We start from the raw sequence: 21,931 nt of genomic DNA on the forward strand, positions 1-21,931 counted from the left end.
AGTTAGATCAATGCAATGTCATTTGATCTCTGTGACACTAATTGGTAAGTAATAATGACGTACCGCACGGACCAATTTCTTTTGAATAGAAAAAAAAACGACTTTGAAATATAATAGGGGTAACAAATAATTTTCTTTAACACGGCAAATCTACAAAAAAACATTTAATAGTTTCATACATTCTTTTAAAAAAGAAAATGTGTCCCATGTCAAAAGAGCTCTTTATTTCTATATATACCGATGACAGGAATGATGTAAAGAAACACTATTTTACGAATATTTATTATAGAGGTGAGGCTATATTAAAGAAAGGTTGATCTTTAAGGCATCATTTTTATAAATAAACAGCAGAGATATGATATAAACGGTTTTTATAAGGTACACCTGTAGCATAAATGAAATCTAAGATATGAAATTATAACCCTTTGAACACAATGCATCATTTAATTATTTTGTGATTACTGCGTATTTATATCGCCTCTTTAACTCTATGCAGTGACGATACAAGCAATTTGCTTATGGTATGCAAGCAGCGCAAATGAAATTTAACCACTAAAATACTTATTGTTCAAACACTTTTTGCGACATTTTAACAATTTTGTGAATACCGCAAATTTGAATCGCCTTTCTACTTAACCACTACGTTCGAACTTATATATTTATCTTTAAAAAACCAACGAATATCAATGCATTGTGCTTTCTTTTATGTTCAAGTATATTGCTGTTTTTGCACTCGTCCTCAATTTTCAAAAAGAAGCTTAATTTAGTAATTTCCAAAACCTAACAATGGTCGATGCACTGTGTGTTTGTTAATACCATAATATCATTTTGGATCCAAAAGGCACCCTATCCATAGTATATTTATCCATGATAGATCGGAGGCTCCATTGAGGGTAAAATGAAGGTTAGGACTTATAAAGTATTATTTCTCTACAATATAATAACAAGGTGGATCTTTACGTATTTATTTTTTTAAATAGAGCTGAGGCTCTTATAGGGTCGGGTGGGAAAAAAAATAGCTTCATTTCTCTTAATAGTCAGGATAGGGGGAATTATAAAGACTATGTTTCTATAAATATTTATGACAGAGTTGAGGCTCTCAAAAGGTAGCGTGGAAAATTAAGCAGGGTGGATCTATAACGACACTGTTTCTATACCTATTTATGACAGAGTTGAGGCTCTAAAAAAAGTAGAGTGGAAAATTAAGCATTATTTCTATTAAAAACCATGACAGGGTGAATCTATAACGACTCTGTTTCTAAAAATATCGGTGACAGAGTTACGGCTTCACAACGGGAAAGTTGGACCTATAAAGCATCATTTTCATAAGTTGTCATGACAGAGTGGATCTAAACGGATCGATATATGTATGCATGCCGCACAGATTTAGAAAAAAAGAAGTGGATATTACCTCAATGAAAATATACAAGTAAGTATTTTTATTATTCTTTAGATAAGTTGTACTTCATAAAAACGCTTATATGCCATGCTTACAAGTTAACATTTGTAAAAGTACATTTCTACTCCCCTATCAGTTATATATGTCGAATTCAAAAGAATACATTTGACTTCTCTTTTATATTTAGCTTAAAATCTTTTTTTTTTATGTTTATTCTAATTGCTGATGTTTTCAATGAAGGACGCATAAGTGTTTCACAAACATATCTTGTTTCAATTTTTTTTTAAAAGATATGCAACAAATAAAAGCTAGATTTAAAAAATCGCGAGGTATGATCCTCGCGAAATTACGCTTATATTAATTGTTTGCGTTTAATTTGGAATCAACAGTATAGGAATATTGTCAAAATGTAAGTTATGACAAGAAAAAAGAAAGGATGTGGTTCTTGTGCAATCTATTAATTAACCAAGTGAAGATTAATGCACTGTTCGTTTGTTGAAAGTCACATTTAATATTGTTTTAAAGGCATTTTGTAATAGATGCAACTAGTCAAAGCAGTCTGTCTAAAACCACAAAAACGCACTATACACATTTGTCATTGACGTTGTAGTTTTTGAAGAGGAGACAGGTCACGTCGAACATTTTTTGACATTATTATTAACTATCACTGCTTGGAGCTATTGGCTACTTTATAATTTTTTGGTTATTTTTACTGGACCCTAATTCATATCGTATTTTAACATTGAAAAAAAGTCTTTTAGGCTGTGTTTTATGCATGGCAAATATTTTTTTGAAGAAAGCTCCTGCTATTTACACTATACCCTAAATATTTTGCATTCAATTTTAATTTTTAACCAGAAAATAATGTCCTTTTTGTTAAAATTCTAAAATCAAAACCAAAGAACAAAAAAAAAACAAAAACAAAAAACGAGAAAAAAACAAACAAACAAACAAAGAAACAGAAAACACATAAAAAAAACAAAGGGTGATTAATGCACTATGGGTTTAATATCAAAATGATATTAAAAGCTATTTTTGTTATAAATATTCCTAAGAGATGTGATGTACCATGAAGAGTAGAATAAACTTAAGATCAATTCTATCTAAGAATCAAAGATTTATAAAATGGTCTGGCGAAGCATAGTCACCAATTTTTCTTATATTTCATACGTGGACACGCCTAGGTGTAAAACGCAGAGAACCCATAAAAGTTGGTTGCTAGGGGTAAGCGTTGCCATAGTAATTGAGGCTAAAGATGGAAAAATAGCAAAACTTACATACTTTGAAGCTAAATTAGAAGGTTTTGCTCACTAATGTAAACTATGAAAGACATAAAACAGACTTTGTCGAATTATCAATTATTTAGGTTTTTTTTCTTCAGAAAATTGATGAAGAAACCAATACTTATAAAATGTTACCATGACATCAGTTTTTTTACGGTTTTTTAATAAGCCGAAATGGAAAACTGTTAAATTGTTACATTTATATCCCTGATATATATATATATATATATATATATATATATATATATATATATATATATATATATATATATATATATATATATATATATATATATATATATACAGTAAAACACGCTTATAACGAAGTCCCAGGGACGGCCAATTTAACTTCGTTATAAGCGTAATTCGTTATATCCGTCAAGTTTACAACACGAAATAGAGACTTGGGGAATGAAATTCACTTCGCTATAAGCGTCAATTCATTATAAGCGTGTTCGCTATAACCGTGTTTTACTGTATATATATATTACTATGAAAATTGATATCCGTTGCGATGGCAACAAGTCCAAAAATAAGAAAAAAAGAGAAATTTAAGATGATTTTGATATGCTTTAATTCCCGATTTTAGAATTTTCATTGCATTTTTTTAGTTGGAACTTGTCAAAATATATCTAATTTTTCATTATATACCACAAAAAGCTTTGTTATCCAACAGAGAAATGTCGTTGCTAAGGAAAATTAAGTTGCGTAAAAAATCACACATAAATTTTTACTTTTTGAAACGTTCATAGCAACGGTAGATATTTTTACAAAATTTCAATTTTTTTCAAGTGTTATTAAAGTTAAGGACATACTTTATTTTTTCTCACCATTTGATTTTATATATTTATTCATTACAACTAAATAATATCAATTCAAATATGCTTGAAAATATAATATTCCTAATTTTTGAGCTTGTTACCATAAAAGCGGTTCTCACTTTTCATATTTAACGAGGCCGAGTACAGAACGAGAATGCACGTTTTCGCGCAGCGTTTCATTTGTATTGTGACGTCATCTTTTTGCTTGATTGACGCCATTGCGTGATAGTTTCAACTGGAGATATTCAGCGAAAATTGTTGAAAATAGCTCGTTTGATGCGTAAAATTAATGTTATATTATGGAATAAACATAAATGCCTCGAAGTATAAGCTATATTTGGGCTCGGGTCGAGAACGTGAAGAGGGTTCAGCAAGCCTAACCCTCTGTCACGTTTTCTTAACCCGCCTAAATATAGCTTTATTCATATATTTCAAAACAGTAACCATGTATTACATATTAATGACCCTTTATATGTGATGTTATATATTTTTTATTTACTTAAATATGTCTGAATGTTTAATAATACTTTGGTTTGCCTCGGACTAGAATGTCGCGACGTCATTGGATGAAACACGTCACGTGGCTGCCTTACAAATTTCTTTAAAAGGCAAGCGTCAAAATTTATAAGGTAACATGGCGGACGTAACGTTATTGTAACTGATTTTCTACACAAACGTTTGTTTACATATCAAACTTGAGGTCCTCGACAAAACAAAACACTTATTAGGTTTTTTACTGACTGTTTAAAGAAATTTGTGGGGTTCGCCTCGCCTTCTATGGACTTTACCGACCCCACAAATTTCTTTAAACAGTCAGTAACAAACCTAATAAGTAATAATATAGATCACCTTTTCCGCCTTTGTTAAATTAAAAATAGCCATTATCTGACAAATCTGGGAAATTGGGCATACAAAAATCAACTTTGATAAGACCTCCGGAACAAACCACGAGGTAAAAGGGTTTTTTTTTTATTTAACCATTTGGTGCCTTTTAGCAATAAATTTAATATGTAGAACAGAAAAAAAATCCGTAGGGCAGAAGTTTTAAAAAAAATGTGCAAAATTGATACATTTCAAGCAAAATCCCATAGGGTCCTATGTTAAAGAATAATAAACTTTGAAATGACCCCCTTAACAAACGGTGTGGTAAATGTCTTATTTTTTAATCTTAAAATAATAATCATATCAGTAGAAATTCATGTAAAAAATTTCACCCAAAAATCTAGGGCAGAACAAATTAGACCCGGCCTCGTTAAATTCTTAATTGCACAATCATAATAGTGATAACCATAAAATCAAAGATTTGCTCTTTTTATTTAAATTAAATGAAGAAAACAGATTTTAAAATTCCTGTTTACTAACCATGGAAACGCTCGTAGACATATGCCTTCCTCCATTTTTTTAAAAAAAAATTTTCGTTGTTCTGCACATTAATTTCAATATGCTTTTACATATTTTCCTTTGGTAACTATGGCAACGGGACCACTTAGCAACAAACAAATTGTTTTAAGTTTTTTTTTACTCAACAAAGTCTATCAAAATGTTAAGTATGAAGAAAATCCGTGACCATGCGTGCCACCGAATTTTGAATCTAACATAGAATTGGTCTTATAATGCATTATTTCTCTCAGAAGTCATGCTAGGGTGAGTGTTTGAATATTTTTCATATCCTAGTGAACTTGAAATAAAAGATACCACAGAGTCTACGCCATCTGTTTCATATTTGATATTTTACCGGAAATGGACATTGATGGTTACCTAACAACAAAAAAATATGATAAAAGCGATAATTTCATGGTTTCTATAGTCAACTTTCCTTACTTATGTAGCAATATACCTTCATTACCTGCATATTGTGTTTTTGTCACGCATTTTATTCCATACACAAAGGAATGTGCTTCATATGAACATTTTCTAAGGCGAAGCTAGCTAATAAAAAACACGATGATAAAACAAGACTACCAACAATCTCTTTAAAATCATTTTTTTGTAAGTTCTATGGTCGATACAACGACCTTGTTAGCAAATAAAATCTTCCACTGGTTCGCATGCTGACTAACGTTTTTCATAGTACCTAGACTTTTACCCTCGCATGCATGGGTTGACATACATGTAACACGTGGTTTCGGACATAAAATTACGAAATAAAGATGCATCGATACACTATATTGTTGGCATTTACATAATCAATCTTTAAGCCTACAATAATGATATTAATTTCACTATACTCTGCTTTGTTAAAATTATCTAGCTGTGTCTCGGCCTTCACCACAGTTGAAATGCCTCCCATATATCCGTAATGTATCAAAAAAATTCAGAATCTCTTCGAAATGATTTTGGAGAAAACTAATGAAGCTGCATTGACAATATCAGTTAAATTATTCATAACAAACCATTTTGACGCTATAAATACTTTTCACCTATAAATTTAATTCATATCAATGAAGAATTTAACACTTTTCACCAACGTTTTTACTCACTCTATGTTGACATTTGGAATCCTCTTGATTTTGTTCATGTTAAATGCAGTGAGTTAGAGTTATCTCCTGTATTTCCTTTGATGAACAGAATAAAACTATGACAAATTTTCAATGAAAGTTTACACGTATTTTAAATATCGTTTCTGAGTTTATCCATGCAAATGTGGTATTGAGAAAACATAAACGAAAGAGCCTCCCGTGATTTAGCGTGAATTCCATGCGCATGCGCAAGATTGTAAAATCCAAACAATTCAGATGAATTCCGGAGTTTTTAAAGGAATTTAAGTTGATTATTAATTAGCAAAGCTTGATTGAGAAAAAAAAACAAAAAACAAATTTGTATTCTTCAGGTACCAATGATGTTTGAAATACATAAAATAAAAGACAGTACTCTTTCGATTTCTCGGTATTAAAGCCCAATAATTCGAGTCTATTATTCTAATAAAGTAGTAAAGATAGTTAGACTATAATTAATCGTCTAAATGTCTACAGACTTTTCTGTTTTTCCTGATTACGACATAAGCACATGGCGGGTGTGACCGGTCAGCAGAGGATGCTCACTTAGGGACCTGATCTTACCTCTTTCTTGAAAGATCCGTGTTCCTCTGCTTTGAATTTATATTTTGTTTCGTGGCTTTTTTAAATGGTTGACAGTTTGTTTTTTTCATTATTTCAGTACCATTTTTATTTAAATAAATCAAAACCGGACAATAAAGGTATGCATGCAGAGTTACTAAAAATTAAGCCCTACATCGAAAAAAAAAAAACAAAAGAAAAAAATTAAAAAAAAACAAGAAAAACAAGAGGCCCAGGGGCCACATCGCTCACCTGAGCAATAATTGCCTTAATTCCGATCAAATTAGCATTACAGTAGATCTTGCTAAAAAAAAAAAAAAAATCTGCCATTTTTATCCACCTCTTTTTCTTTTTTTTTGTAAATACAGACCCCTTCTGTTGTTGTACCTGTAAGAAGATTTTTCTCTATTCCTATATACCCCCCCCCCCCATTTCGTGGCCCCACTTTTCTCTGGGGAAGTATGGTTTCATGAAACTTAAATCTGCATAACCTGTGCTTTCGCACAAAGTAGTGAGTTTTTGACCGAAAACTTTCCCAGAATATTTTTAAAGATTTTCTCTATATATTCCTATGTAAAAATTCAAACCGCCATCACGGCCCCGACCTACCACTAGGAACTGTGATTTTGCAAACGTGAATTTACACTACCCGAGGATACCTCTACACAAGTTTAAGCTTTTCTGGCCAAACAGCCTAAAAAAAAAAGATTTTAAAAGACTTTCTCTATAAATACCTATGTAAAAATTCATCCCCTATTGTGGCCTAACCCTACTCCTGGACTTTTATTTAAACAAACTTGAATCTATACGACCTGTGAATGCTTCCATCAAAATTGGGCTTTCCTGGCCTAATAGCTTTGAGAAGAAGATTTTTAAAGATTTTCTCTATATATAAAATTTATCCCCCATTGTGGCCCCGCCCTACCACCAGGGACCATGATTTGAAGAAACTTGAATCTACATTATCTGAGGATGGTTACACGCCATTTTGAGCATTATTGGCCAAATGGTTTTTGGGAAGAAGATTTTTAAAGACTTTTTCTATAGATTCCGATGTAAAATTTGATCCCCCCATTGTGGCCCCACCCTACGCCCGGGGACAATGATTTGACCAAAAATGATTCTACTCTATCTGAGGATGCGTCCACTAAAATTTGAGTTTTCCTAGTTAAAAAGTTTTTGAGAAGAATATTTTTAAATATTTTCTCTATATATTCCTTTGTAAAACTTGATCCCCCCATTGGGCCCCAAACCTACCCCCGGGGCCAATGGTTTGAACAAACTTAAATCTACACTACCTGAGGATGCTTTCACTTTAATTTGAGCTTTTCTGTCCTAATAGTTTTAGAGAAGAAGATTTTTAAAGACTTTCTCTATATATTCCTATGTAAAACTTGATCACCCTCTTGTGGCCCCTCCCTACCCCGGTGACCATGGTTTAAACAAACTTGAATCTACAATATCTGAATATGCACCATTTTAATTTGAGCTTTTATGCCCTGATAGTTTTTGAGAAGAAGATTTTTATAGATTTTCTACCTAATAAATAATAATAATAATTGCAAGCTTTGATATAGCGCTTTTAAATTGCCGAAGCATTTCTCAAAGCGCTTTACAATTTATTCCAATATATATTCCTTTGTAAAACTTGACCCCCCTTTTGTGGCCCCTCCCTACCCCCGGGACCATAATTTGAACTAACTTGAATCTACACTACCTGAGGATGCCTCCACACAAGATTAAGCCTTTCAGGCCGAATAGTTTTTGAGAAGAAGATTTTTGAAAAATACCAATAAATTTTCAATAATTTACAATTATCTCCTCTTTAAAGAGGGTGTGGCCCTTCATTTGAACAAACTTGAATCCTCTTTACTTAGTGGTGCTTTGTGCCAAATTTGGTTGAAATCTGCCCAGTGGTTCTTGAGAAGAAGATGAAAATGTGAAAAGTTTACAACAACGACGACGACAACAACTACAACGACGACGACGACAACGACAGACAACCGACATATTGTGATAAGAAAAGCTCACTTGAGCCTTTGGCTCGGGTGATCTAAAAACCTCAAGATTGTGTTGCTTTGTCAACATTTAAGAGGCAAAATTGATTTTATTGCATAATTTCAGCCAATATTATGATAAGACGATAAACATTTTCAAACAAGATAAGCGAACAAAAATGAGATGAAAATCAATCTGCTACCGTTTTGACTCTTCATTTTTTGTAATTTGATCTCTGGATAACTTGTAAGGACCTACAAGTTTCAAAATGTATACACGTATAAGACTTTATATCTTGAAAATCGATTGACATATGTTCCTCCTGATGAATTTATGTTGACGCTGAAATAGGTTGTGTATTTAAACCTAATCATGAATAACAAACTATGTTGGTCAAAGGCAACACTTTTCTTTTCTACCTGGTAGACCGTTCGGTGCATTAATAAATCGTTTTTGTTTTTTAGTACATTAGTAAAATGTTGGTAATATCTTGTTTCTTTCAAACAGACATTAATATAGATAAACATATCCGTTTTTCTTTTTATTCTTGCAGCAATGGAAGAAGTTTATTTAATGGGTTATTATGTGGTGAGTATATTAAAAAATATATATATTTGTATGAAGTAAAATTGACAATCTTCTTTGAGAACAGTTAATTTAGGGTAACAATTTTTCTTAAAATTGCACATAAAATAGTAAACAGAAATGATCTTAATTCTCAAAATGAGAGCTACTGTTTATTTTACGAGTATGGAGTTACCTTAAAACAATTCGAAAGAATTGGAAATGTTGCCCCTGTACCAAGAATACATATCAACTCAGAACAAGTTATGTTTGATAACAAGTAAAGCTTAGAATGCATAAAATGTGTAAAAAAAAAATTAATGTGCATTTTATGAAGCGAGATGTTTTTCGATTAAAAACTTAAAGAAAATATTTGTTTAGTACATTTTTGAATGAAGTGTTTACTGTGTTACTTCAGAAATCATCTATTTGGAACGGAATGTTCGATTTTTTTTATCATCAACGAACAGATAAAAAATACAAGTTAATGTTTCTTTTTATACCATTAGAATAAGTGGAAACAAAGGACCGAGAAATCTACAACAGAAGTCCAAGGCCCACAGGTAATACAAAATATAAATATTCATCATAGTTTTCATCTGTATTGTTGATTTAAGTAATATATTAAAATGTTTCTATTGATTGACGTAACAAAGAAAAAAATGATCGGAAAATGTCATCAATGCGCGTAGCCAATTGCTAAAAAAGTGTTACTGTCAATTTTCCTTTGATCAGTAAAAAAAAATATTGAATAATTTTTATTTTTCATCATTTTATAAAACATTGAAAAATCATAAAACGTGAAGTGTCATTGATCAAAAATAGGAATAATGTTAATGAAGCGACACGTACGATAACAAAACAATAATACAAAACAATATTCAAAATAAATGTACCTTCAGTTGATGCAGAGCTGCTGAGCTTTATTTTATGGATTAAATACAATGTAATACTCTGAATATTGTGTTGAGGTTCTTCATTTCTTTATATACATAAATGTTTACAGATCCTAAAAATTAAAACAAGAGGCCCATGGGCCACATCGCTCACCTGAACAGCAGTTTCTTGTAACATTACATTTCGTAGCATATGCTTTTTCTATTTTAAACATTGAACCCCTTTCTGGGGACCCAGTTATGGTCCGAGGTTTATGGTTGGCTTAAACAACATAAATAGTAACATTGGAATGAAAATGTGAAGCACTGCGGTAGGACCGCACGTACACAACCTGAAAAACTGAACATAGCAGAGGAATAACTCTCAGACTGTACAGAACACAAGAAAGATAACTCTTGGTTCCACTACATTAGAGTTTACACAATTTGAGGATCCTTGCATAGTAATCTCACAAACTGTAGCATTATAGTTCTCGAGAAAAACTTTTTAAAAACATTTTCAATATATCTTTCTATGTTAAACTTTGAACCCCTCTTGGGGCCACAGTATTAGTCCAGTGCTAAAGTTTTAATTATTTGGAATCTACATTATTTAAGGATGCTTGCCTAGTTATCTCACAAGCTGAAGCATTATAGTTCCCTAGAAAAAGATTTTTCAACATTTTCCCTCTATATTTCTATGCTAAACTTTGAACACCTCTTGGGGCCCCAGTATTAGATTGAGATCACGGCTTTTATAATTTCGAATCTACACTATTTGAGGGTGCTGACGTAGATATCTGACAAATTGATGCATTGTAGTTCTCGAAAAGAAGATTTTTAAACATTTTCCATATATACCGGTACTTCTACATTTAACTTTAAACCCATCTTGGGTCTCTAGTATTAGTCCAGGGGTCACTATTTTAAAACTGTCGAACCTTCATTATCCAAGGTTGTATGCATGATAGTAATCTCACAAATTGAAGCATTGTAGTTCTCGAGAAGAAGATTTTTTAACATGTTACCTTTATATTTCTTTAATAAATTTTGACCCCATCTTGGGGCCCCAGTATTGGTCCGGGGGTCACGATTTTACCAATTAGGAATCTACATAATCGAAGGATGCATGCATAGAAATTCCACAAACTAAAACATTGTAGTTCTTGAGAAGAACATTTTTAAACTTTTCCTTTATGTTTTTTAAAATGTTTAAATTTTGAACCCCTCTTGGTGCCCATCAATTGTCCGGGAGTTACAATTTTTTGAATCTACATTATTTAAGGATGTACATGTATGCATAGTAATATCCCAAACAGTTGCACTATAGTTCTTGAGAAGAAGATTTTAAAACATTTTCCTACATATGTTAAAATCTAAACCCCTACTGGGGCCCCACTTTTTGTTCGGGGGTCACGATTTTTACAAATCTTCACTATGTATACAACCTTTTGTGTATGTATTGGCATTTTTGGTGAAGTGGTTCTTGAGAAGAAAATTTTTAAACATTTTTCATATGTAGTTCTATGTTAAACTTTGAACCCCGCCTGGGGCCCCAGTCTTGGTCCGAGGGTCACGATTTCTACAATTTAGAATCTTCATTATACATACAAGCTTTTGTGTAAATATTGGCATTTCTGGTGCAGTGGTTCTTGAGAAGAAGATTTTTTAAACATTTTCCTAAGGTATTTCTATGTTAAACTTTGAACCCCGCCTGGGGCCCCAGTCTTGGTCCGAGGGGCACGATTTTTACAATTTAAAATCTTCACTATATATACAAGTTTTTGTGTAAATATTGGCATTTCTGGTGCAGTGGTTCTTGAGAAGAACATTTTTTTAACATTTTCCTATGTATTTCTATGTTAAACTTTGAACCCCGCCTGGGGCCCCAGTTTTGGTCCGAGGGTCACCATGTTTACAATTTAGAATCTTCACTATATATACAAGCTTTTGTGTAAATATTGACATTTCTGGTGCCATGGTTCTTGAGAAGAAGATTTTTAAAGACATGCACCCTAAACTTACTGTTTCGCAATTATATCCCTTTTGAAAAGGGCTGTGCCCTTTATTTTAACAATTTATAACCCCCTTTCCATAAGGATGCTTTGTACCAAATTTGGTTAAATTTGGCCCAGTGGTTTTTGAGAAGAAGTTGAAAATGTGAAAAGTTTACAGACGGACGGACAGACGGACGGACGGACGGACGGACGGACGACGGACAACGGGTGATCAGAAAAGCTCACTTGAACCTTCGGTTCAGGTGAGCTAAAAAAAAAAATCTATTCATCACGCGTCTTGTAAATGTCATAATTATACATGTACTCCCAATACTCTTTATTATTCATAAATTTGTAGTATTACCCTTTCCTTTCTTTGTCTAATACGTGTAAATAAAGATTAATCGTTTCTCATTCAAAAACTTTACAAAGTTATATATTTTAATGTTAAAAAGATAATAAATCATGTTTAAACACACTCTATCATTGCAATAAGCAAAGAAATTAACAAATAAGCAAGGACACACTGTGAATGTTAAATTTCTTGACACTGATACAGCATTACAACTTCTCTCTTTGCCTTTTTCTTGGACAATGGAGGTGAGCAAGGCAAGAATTACCCAGAATGCTATTCTTTCTATGACATCACGAAATGATTAACCAAAAGCTTAAATGTATTTTCTATAATAAAGATAATTTGTTGCTTTAAATATAAATTGACTTAGCCTAGATTGGATTGGATTGAAATGTTTTCCTGCAGTTTGACGTTCTGAACGCCGAGATTCTTCTGTTTCATCGGAAACTTCGTCTTTTCTGTTTCCACCAATATCATCATCTTCACCCTCATTTCCATATTGGAAGGGTTTCTTGCTGTGGTAGATGTCCATAGCCTGGTCAACAATCACATCACTGTCACTATCACTATCCTCTCCAACCTCTTCACCAATATCCGAAAGCTCAGTTCTTGAAATATTTCGTATCGGTCCTGATCCATCTGGAAGTTGAATTGAGTATACGTGTTCTCCATCTCAACTCATCTCTATTGCTCCTAGTTTCGCTGTCTGCTAAATACTTAATGGCTTATTATCTGTAAAAATCTCAAATTTCGATCCTAATAAATAGTGTCGGAATTTTTCGGTTACAGACCATTTTAGAGCCAAAAGTTCTAAATTCGTAGAGCTATAATTGTCCATATTTTTCTCTGTGGGTTTTAGAGTTCGTGACGCGTACGTAATATCAACATTTGTATTGTCGTGTTCTTTGGATAAGACACCTTGCATACTAGCGTCGATTTCTAACAATATTCCTTGGGAAAGTCTGGGTATCCTAGCACCGGAGAAGATGTCAGTTCGGTTTTTAATTCTTCAAATGGTCTGTCGCAATCATTATTCCTTAATGACACAAACAGCCCAGTTTTCATATTTATTTTGGTTTTCTTTGGTTTTGACAACAGAGCATGTAATGGTGCAGCAATTTTTGGAAATCCATTAACGAAGCGGCGATAATATCCTGCTATACCAAGTAATGAACGTTGTTGTCGGTCTGTTGTTGGTTTGGGCAATTAAGATATTGTTTTTGCCAATGCGAGATCAGTTGATACAACATGCTCTGACACAATATGCTCTAGATATCATACATGTCTCCTAAAGAAATGACACTTGCATGGTTTTAATTTTAGTCCAAGATGTTTGAGTTTAGAAAACACAATGTCTACAGGCACGTAGCATCACTTTTTTGGGCAGCAAAGATTTTTCTAAAATTTACATACAAAAAATTGAATTAAGATGGAGTTGCCCCCCCCCCCCCACTTTTAAGGGACCATGTTAAAATTTGGATTGAAAATAAGTTCACTGAAGTTAAAAGTAACTTTTACTTCCCCCTCCCCCCCCCCCCCCCCCACGGTTTAGGATTTTCATGACTTTGGATAGTAACTTTTTCCTTCTTTTTTTTTTTTTTTTTTTTTTTGCTTGTCAAGATTTTTTGGATGAGTCTGCCCCCCCCCCCCACTTTCAAAAACGATGCTACGTGCCTGGTCTAATCTCTCTTTATGGTCATCTATTGTCTTAGAAAACACTAAAACTCGATATTCAAAGATATTCATATAGGCCACCAAATCCAAGTCGAAAAGCTGTTTGTGTGTATCTTTTTCATCGATAGCAACTTGATAATATCTTTCTGCTAGATCAATGGTGCTGAAATATTTGGCTACATGTAACAGGTCCAAGGTCTCCTCAATACGGGAAAGTGGGTAAGAGTCTTTAATGGTTTTCGCATTTAAGGCACGGTAATCTACACAAAGTCGTAAACTCGCATCTTTTTTTTTCACGATAACTATTGGCTTACGGACTATGGCTTTTCCTGATAATTCCTTGATGAAAAGGTTGCTGAATATGTAGTCTCACTTCTTCGATTTGATTTGGGTGAATGCATTGATGAGGTATATTGATTAGTGTATCATCAGAAAGGTTGATAGAATGTGTTACTGTTGTTGAATAACCAATATCTTCATCATGTAACACATACACGTCGTGATGCTTATGTAACAGATTCTACCATTTTTTGATGTGTTTTTTTTTAGATTAGTCCACATCATTTACATCTAATCTCACAGATAATTCAGAGTCTTGACTTGACACGTAGTTCTCTGATTTTGTTCATCTTGTGTTAGAATCCGAATTATCACAAATTCTGTATCAGGAACAGTTTCAACTATCACTTCTTTCTCCAAGTCAAGAAATGGCATCACATTATTCCACACTGGATCATGTGTTACCGGTGAAGTTGTTTCTAGTGCATATTTGCGGTTGCTTCTAAGAACATTACGTCCTAGTACAACTTGATTTGGGTCATTGCAGTAAGTGAAACTCTTTGCATTCATTCCAACATTTGTATACATAATATTTTGAACTCGCAAACAAACTTCAGTGTATCTAAGATATGGAATCTTTAATTTATTTGCTGCGGAAAGTTTAAGGATCTTTGAAGTATCACTGAGTTTTGAAGCCGGTAAGTAATTCTTCTAAAAATGTTCTGAAATAGTTGAAATTTGAGCTCCTGTGGCCAATAAACATTGCACCTTCACTCCATAAATTTTCATATAAGATTCAGGACACTTGGCTGTGACGTTGATTTTCTGATGTAAGGTTTCAGCTGAGTCTTGGTCCTCTTCCTTCACAGCTCGACTCCTCACTGAGAAGGTTTCCAGTTTGGGTTACCGGATTTACGACGTGATCCTATAGGCGTTGTGTTATCTGATGGACAGTTCACAGACATGTGTCCCATTCCACCACAGTTGTAGCACTGCCTTCCTCTGTTACTTTTAAAACTTTTCTGTCCTCTGTTAAATCTAGAGCCGAATTGTTGTCTTGATCTTCCTCTCTCCTGTTGATAATATATGTGTCTATTGAGTCTATATTCGGATTTATTTGTTAATCTGTAAATCTGTTTTTGCTGCCATTCAAACATTTCTAGGTGTTTCTTGACCAAAGTTTTCAGTTTGTATAGTTCAGTACTTTGAGTAGGAGTATACATTGTTTCTTGATGTTCGCGTCCACAATAGGATTGTCCTTATCGAGCGCAGCATCTTTTTTCTGAATTCAACGAATAGAATGTTGCCTCTAACACAAATTCCCTTAGCTCTTGTCTAGCACTTTGATCTCTTATGCCATCAATGAATCGTTCGGTTAACTTAATGTCATTTACTTGATCTTTCTTTTCCTTTCTTTAGATTTTCTGTGTTATCTCGGTTACCAAAACAGAGTATTTTTCGAGCGTTCATCCTTTTTTTGGTCTCGCTGATAATTTTTTTGGGAGAAGATAGGTAGTTGTTTCTTTGATTTCAAACACAGTCTCGAGAATATCCAGAATTTGTTTTCCTGTTTGTCTCTCCTGTAAAAGTAGAAGTTTAACTCTTGATTTTGCTGATCCAGTCAGATGGTTCATTATGACATCTACAAAATTATGTTTCGATTTAATGGACTGAAGGTGTTCTCCCATATCGGAAATTCATTCGTAGACGTCCGGATCTCCGTCTCTGACAGGTCGGCCTCCATACTTGGGACAGGACGACTGCACTTATGGGCCCGGATAAAAAGTGAAAAAATGAAGATTCAAATTAAGTATATCCGCCCACCCCCTAACCTCACCTATTGATATCTATTCCATTAAAATTAACAAGTTTTAACGCTGAATTTATTCTATATAAAAAGCGCAAAGCTTTACAACATAGTAGGGTCAGCCGACATTCGGGATTTTGTATAGTAAATAACCGCTGACGTATGTCATTAGATGCAATTGCAGTTTTTTACCAATGAGACAAACGGAAAGGGTTGTTAAAACTAGTCAAAGGCCATCATTTTCAAAAAGTGATGCCCGAACATTTGTTAAGGAGACTAAATCGCGATGGGTTTGTATTTCAGTTGTTTTAATCATAATAAAAACAAATTTACCCTATCAGTTCTGCATGTTTACCAATAAATAAAACATAAAACATTAACTTGAAAAAAGATGTAGACTCCAATTCACCTGACTTCACCATTAGATGATTTTGCAAATGATTAAAGTTTATTTTTACGGAATATGAGAAAGAAACCTTAAAAAAATAATATAACCACGCTTTATCAGTATGTTTTAATAAAAACAAATACCTTAGAAATATGTAGTACTTTACAATATACTAGTATTGGTAACCTACTTGGGGAACGGGGGAGGGGGGGGGCTGTACTCTCTATCGCGGTTTTTCAGTCATTTTGTCCCTCTCCATTTCCAGAACTGTTGTGTTTACTTTTGAGGTTTTCACGTTATTGATTTTTAATTGTTACTCTGTTTGTACGATCTAAGTGAATCGTAAGACCATGAATGTAAAAAAAACAAAAAAACAACAAACATGAAGAGGGGACTCTTTTTTACCTATCATCCTACAGAGCAATTACCAGTCATGAATATCGACTTGTGGTACTTTTTAAAACTAATTTTAAAGTATTCATTATTTTGAAAGTCACTTGTATCCGTGATTTTGCTCCTAGTGCTAGGTAAACACTTGTCCTTTTATTTACCTTCATATACCGTGGTTAACTTTAATTGATACAAAATGGATTAAGAAGTTTATCTTAAACGAATTGCTATTTGTTACTAAAATGGCTTGTTATTTTAAAAGAAGTCTAAACCAATTTACTCCACGCCATTTATCTGGTAGCCGAGACAGCAATACTCTAAGAACGTTTTTGTTAAAGACTAACATTCTTTAAGCTTTGACACGCGGTTGTATTGATAAAATAACAACAACAACAACAACAACAATAGCAACAAATGATTGTATTCCTTTATTTTGCATTTTAGTTGCCTCTGAATAAAAGTAGTGCTGCAGTTGTTTATACATTTTTTTCTAATATGGTTTTGTTTTTTTGTTTTGTTTTTTTTTTTCGTGAGGAAACGTCATATTCTATCGATACTGGTGAACTTACTTTTTATTATTTTTTTTCTTTTTTGAATCTGATAAAATAATAACAAGGTTTACATTAGGGTTTACGTTTGTTTTGAATTACGTCGGCTTGTGACCGAAACAATCAAATCCAAAAGAATACTGAATGCATTGATTAACTTTTTAAGGAGAATAGCATCAGCAGATTTTTACAGATAATGGTTGAAAATATATTTTTCCTATATTGTTTTAACTGTATCCGTGATAAAAACTTGGTATGTATTGAGTTTTATCCGAATTCCTAAGTTATTGTTAGTGAAAAGAAAACTTGACTTGCAAATATAAAACGTTTTTCTTCTCTAGATTTCTGCTATTAAAGGTATAATTTTTTGATTAACTACAGACGGTTTAATAAAGAAATAATTAATCAATGTATGACAATATATGAAAATAGTTTTAACTGATCTGTTATCCTTTTATAAAACTGCTTTTGCATAAAACTGTTTATGCTGACATGCACTTGCCTTGATGATTGAATAGCGTTGTTTTTGCTTAAAAAAGACGCACTATATTTCCCCTTGCATATATTATTTTAGAATATTATTTTGAATTTACGTTTTTTGTTCAAAACAGCTGATAATTAATGATATTTGAAAGCTTAAATCAAGAAAAAAGTGATATATTTGTTAAACGTTTTGATGTTTCATTTTTATCTCTTCTCTCACAGGATGAATGACCATCTTTAAGTCCTCCTTAAAGATAGCTTAAAGGTGTTTAAAGGTAGCTTAAAGACGATCTTTAAGCCACCTTTAAGCTACCTTTAAGCTATAAGTATTGCTTAAAGGTGGCTTAAAGAAAGCGTAAAGATGGCTTAAAGGCAGCTTAAAGACTATCTTTAAGCCACCTTTAAGCCACCTTTAAGGACAACTTATAGGTCCTTAATGTCCAAACTTCTTTAAGCCACCTTTAAGCCACCTTTAAGCTACCTTTAAGCCACCTTTAAGCCATTAAAAAAAATTTAATTCAATATTGTGCTTAATTTCCAACAAAATGTATTAACTTTATGAAAGAAAAGGTATTAAAACGGTTTTTGTTCTAGAAAGAAAAATTAAAAAAAAAAAACACAAAAAAAAAAACCGGCTACGGCGAGAATTGAACCCGGGACCCTTTGTTTACTAGCATCACCACACATCCTCTGCGCCACGGCAACTTTCATATATAAGAGCGTTTTTATATCCTATATATCAGTGGATATTGAATCACTGTATTGAATGTGTTTACTTGAAAAGATTTTGACAAACCATTCAGTTAGTAACAATCAATGATATCTAATTTATAAATTACATGCATCCATGTATTTAGAATGAAATACGGAACTTGGTCTTCAGTGAACAAAAATATATTATACCTAAATGGAAACCGTTAGGTTCACTATAGTAGGCTTTCTTAGTTAATAAATTTAAACCGAGTATATATACGTTCATTTAATTTATAAGAAAGAAAATGAAATCATTTCTTTTATTAAATGCATTGATACTATTAGGGTATTTGTTCAATTTCCCGCAATTTCCCGGTTTTCATGATCATGGCGCCGTTCCAATATGTTTAAATAATTACATGTAATTGTATGTACATGTACATGATTTTTAAACTATCAATTCTATAACAAACAAAATTAACAATTACCGGTGACGTATTTACTGCATGTACAATTGTATGATGTGCCAGGCCGGGTATATTTGACATATTTACCCTTATACATATATTTAAATAATCAACCCCTATTTATGATCACCGGTACATTAATTAATTAGCCTCAAGATTTTACTCTTACATACATGTATCGTTAATTTGTAGACGTAACATCTTTGAAACCCAGAGCTAGGAAATAATACTTTGAAAATGAATTACAAATGTAAATTAACTTTTATTCACTAGACTTATCGTATACTCGTACATACTAAGATTCAACGCCTTTAGAAACCCTGACGTGCACCTGGGCACACGACACACCTGTTGTGTATATCTTGTATATTCTGTGTTAGTTCCAGGGGTTTTCTTAAGTTGGACAAACAATAGACTTTAATTAGATGTACACAAACATGCACCTGGGCACACGACACAACTGCTGTGTATATCTTGTATATTCTGTGTTAGTTCCAGGGGTTTTCTTAAGTTGGACAAACAATAGACTCTAATTAGATATACACAAACGAACAAAACTATGTCTAGACAAACAAAGCAGTAATATCCTGCCCGATATAACAAAGGCAGTTGAGAGTCTTTTCATCTTTAACATGTATCTAGCAGATCTAGAGTTAGAAATAATGAAAATTGAAAAAAAAATACAAACCTTAAACCGATTAACAAATTAAATCATGCATTTTTGGTTCATTATCTTTATTTTGTTTAAGAACCGGATGAACTGAGAGAGAGAGAGAGAGAGAGAGAGAGAGAGAGAGAGAGAGAGAGAGAGAGAGAGAGAGAGAGAGAGAGAGAGAGAGAGAGAGAGAACGAGATTTTTTTCACCGATTAATTTATGATAGGAAACAAACATACTTTAATTAGTTTTATGCACATATTAAGATACAGAGACTGCGCTCATACCTACAATAATTTTGAAACCCCCAAAAAATTATAAAGAATTTTATAACGGCAATCTGTGTCCATCAGAGCGGTGCTGATGATAGCGATCTGTGTTTAATGGAGCGACGATTAAAACCGCCTGGAACACCCCCCCCCCTTCCTTGGAAATTATATTATCACTCGGATGACCCCCTCCCATCTCTATAAAAGAGCTTTTGCATTTAATATATGTTTTTATTGTTCAGCTTGATCAATATTGACTTAAAGGCCACTTAAAGACAGTGTAAAGGCAGTGTAAAGAGAGCGTAAATGCCACTTAAAGATGCTTAAAGGTGGCTTAAAGGTGGCTTAAAGGTAGCTTAAAGAAGTTTGGACATTAAGGACCTATAAGCACTTGCTTAAAGGTGACTTAAAGGCGGCTTAAACGTTGTATAGCCTTTAAGCTCCTTTAAGTCACCTTTAAGCCACCTTTAAGGACTTGCTTAAAGATGGTTTTTCGCCCTGTGTCTTTCGTTAGAACAATTTAATTATACGGTGTATAGCTATTATGTGCCATGACATAATGTTATCAATTCGGAAAAAATGGCGTTCAAAATGTCAGACATGTTATGACGATATAGCCTTCAACCTTAAATATGAATGCAAGATTGAATTACAATTCTTGCTCGTATATAAACATATATTTTAAAATAAAAAAAATTTGAAAATTACATACAGAGATATTTTGCAAAAGTAAATGAAATAAATTTTATCTTGAAGCTTCCAGCGAAGTTAACTAACAAAAACAAAGAGGATAAAAACAGAGAACAAAATACGCCTACATTGGTGTTGTCTGTAATAGGAGACTCTAACACTCTTGTCCCCAACCAATGGCCGAAGGACGTATTTCAGGAAGCGCTTATAGGGACAGCAAAAAGTGAAAAAGGTACGGTGTTTTTTTAACATTTAAAGTGATATAACGAAACGTTCAAAAATATCAACCAAGCATTACTTCTTTATGACTCTGATGCTTAAAAATACATTGCTATATTTTCTGTTTAAGGATTGGAATTTTGTAAGACTTGAAAGACTGCATAAACACACCCACACACACACACACACACACACACACACACACACACACACACACACACACACACATATATATATATATATATATATATATATATATATATATATATATATATATATATATATATATATATATATATATATATATATTCCTGAAATATTTAGAATAAATGCACACACAGAAGTATATGAAAAAATCACAACACTGAAATAAACTCAACTTGTTGCATTTCAAATCATTAGGTGTTTGACAGCATGTTGCTTAGCTACACAAATACACATACATAAAAATTCATAGTTACAAAAATCCATATACATACAAATTCATATTATTAAGGTCTTCCGTTTCCAACGGTAGACTTAATAGTTTTCGTACTGTTTCTTCTTCTTTTTTTTTTCACAAATTTTGTGCACGCGATTTCTCGAAAACTGTACAACGGATTTTAACCATTTTTTCACAGATGAATGGAAGTGATCTAAATCTATTTGTTTTCAATATCTTTGCCGTCATCACTTCCAGAACCGATTTCTCGCTGATTTTGTAGCTTTTACGACCCATTTTGTGCACGCTTCTTCTCAAAAACTATCAGAGATATGAATATGAAATTTGTAAGATTGGTAGACCATAGTCTCAAGTTGTGCCTGTCGTTTGGTTTACGCCAGTGGCGCTTTTTTGAAGAGCTCACTATGGCTCGAAAACTGGGTACGAATGTTGTTCCCCTTTTTCGTCCAAAAGAATTCTCAGCGATGGTCCAATAGATTTTTTTGAAATTTTCAGGAGTGATATAAAAAAATTATATCTCGAGGATTTTTTTTTTTTTACATTTTTTCCAAAGTTTATTTCCTGTCGTCCGTTTCCTGT

The 21,931-nt window shown here is 33.0% G+C and overlaps 1 protein-coding gene across 2 annotated transcripts in view; it reads left to right on the forward strand.

Annotated features, from left to right (window-relative positions):
- The first annotated feature begins 707 nt into the window (after positions 1-707).
- LOC105326717 (transient receptor potential cation channel subfamily M member 2) overlaps positions 708-21,931 on the forward strand; it is a 143,976-nt gene continuing 122,752 nt past the window's right edge. The window contains exons 1-5 of one of the 2 annotated variants that reach the window (XM_066081983.1): positions 708-904; positions 1,235-1,429; positions 9,111-9,145; positions 9,631-9,684; positions 20,758-20,923. In XM_066081983.1, the coding sequence (XP_065938055.1) occupies positions 9,113-9,145; positions 9,631-9,684; positions 20,758-20,923 (253 nt within the window). In that variant the 5' untranslated portion in view covers positions 708-904; positions 1,235-1,429; positions 9,111-9,112. The remainder of the gene's footprint in view (positions 905-1,234; positions 1,430-9,110; positions 9,146-9,630; positions 9,685-20,757; positions 20,924-21,931) is intronic. The other variant, XM_066081991.1, reaches the window with a different exon arrangement.

Source organism: Magallana gigas, chromosome 1 (assembly GCF_963853765.1).
Source record: "Magallana gigas chromosome 1, xbMagGiga1.1, whole genome shotgun sequence".
Taxonomy (NCBI): Eukaryota; Metazoa; Mollusca; class Bivalvia; order Ostreida; family Ostreidae; genus Magallana; species Magallana gigas.